The 724-nt window shown below is 55.1% G+C and overlaps 1 protein-coding gene across 1 annotated transcript in view; it reads left to right on the top strand.

Moving 5' to 3' along the window:
• IRS1 (insulin receptor substrate 1) overlaps positions 1-724 on the top strand; it is a gene marked incomplete at both ends in the record, with an annotated part of 1929 nt that continues 1205 nt past the window's right edge. Inside the window, 1 exon segment of the mRNA XM_010023306.1 lies at positions 1-724. This exon segment is cut by the window's right edge and continues 935 nt beyond it. Within this exon segment, the coding sequence (XP_010021608.1) occupies positions 1-724 (724 nt within the window).

Below are 724 nucleotides of genomic sequence, written 5' to 3' on the forward strand. Positions count from 1 at the left end.
TTCTTCTCGGATGTCAGAAAGGTGGGTTACTTGCGCAAACCCAAGAGCATGCATAAGCGCTTTTTCGTGCTGAGGGCAGCCAGTGAGTCTGGACCCGCACGGCTGGAGTATTATGAGAATGAGAAGAAATGGAGACATAAGTCAGGGGCCCCCAAGCGCTCCATCCCACTAGAAAGCTGCTTCAATATCAACAAACGGGCTGACTCCAAGAACAAGCACCTGGTGGCCCTCTACACCAAGGACGAGCACTTTGCCATTGCAGCTGACAGTGAGCCTGAACAGGAGAGCTGGTACCAAGCACTGCTGCAGTTGCACAACAGGGCCAAGGGACACCACCACCTCCATCACCATCACCACCACCACCACCACAGCGACGTCACCTTTGGAGGCAGCAGTGCAGGACTTGGGGAAGCAGGTGAGGACAGCTATGGTGAGGTAGCCCCTGGCCCGGCTTTTAAGGAAGTTTGGCAAGTAATTCTGAAGCCTAAGGGCCTAGGCCAGACAAAGAACCTGATTGGCATCTACCGCCTGTGCCTGACTAACAAGACCATCAGCTTTGTGAAGCTGAATTCAGATGCGGCTGCTGTGGTGCTGCAGCTGCTCAATATCCGCCGCTGTGGTCACTCTGAGAACTTCTTCTTCATTGAGGTGGGGCGCTCGGCTGTCACGGGGCCCGGTGAGTTCTGGATGCAGGTGGATGACTCGGTGGTGGCACAGAACATGC

This window comes from Nestor notabilis, unplaced genomic scaffold (genome assembly GCF_000696875.1).
Source record: "Nestor notabilis isolate BGI_N333 unplaced genomic scaffold, ASM69687v1 scaffold22961, whole genome shotgun sequence".
NCBI classification, from domain to species: Eukaryota; Metazoa; Chordata; class Aves; order Psittaciformes; family Psittacidae; genus Nestor; species Nestor notabilis.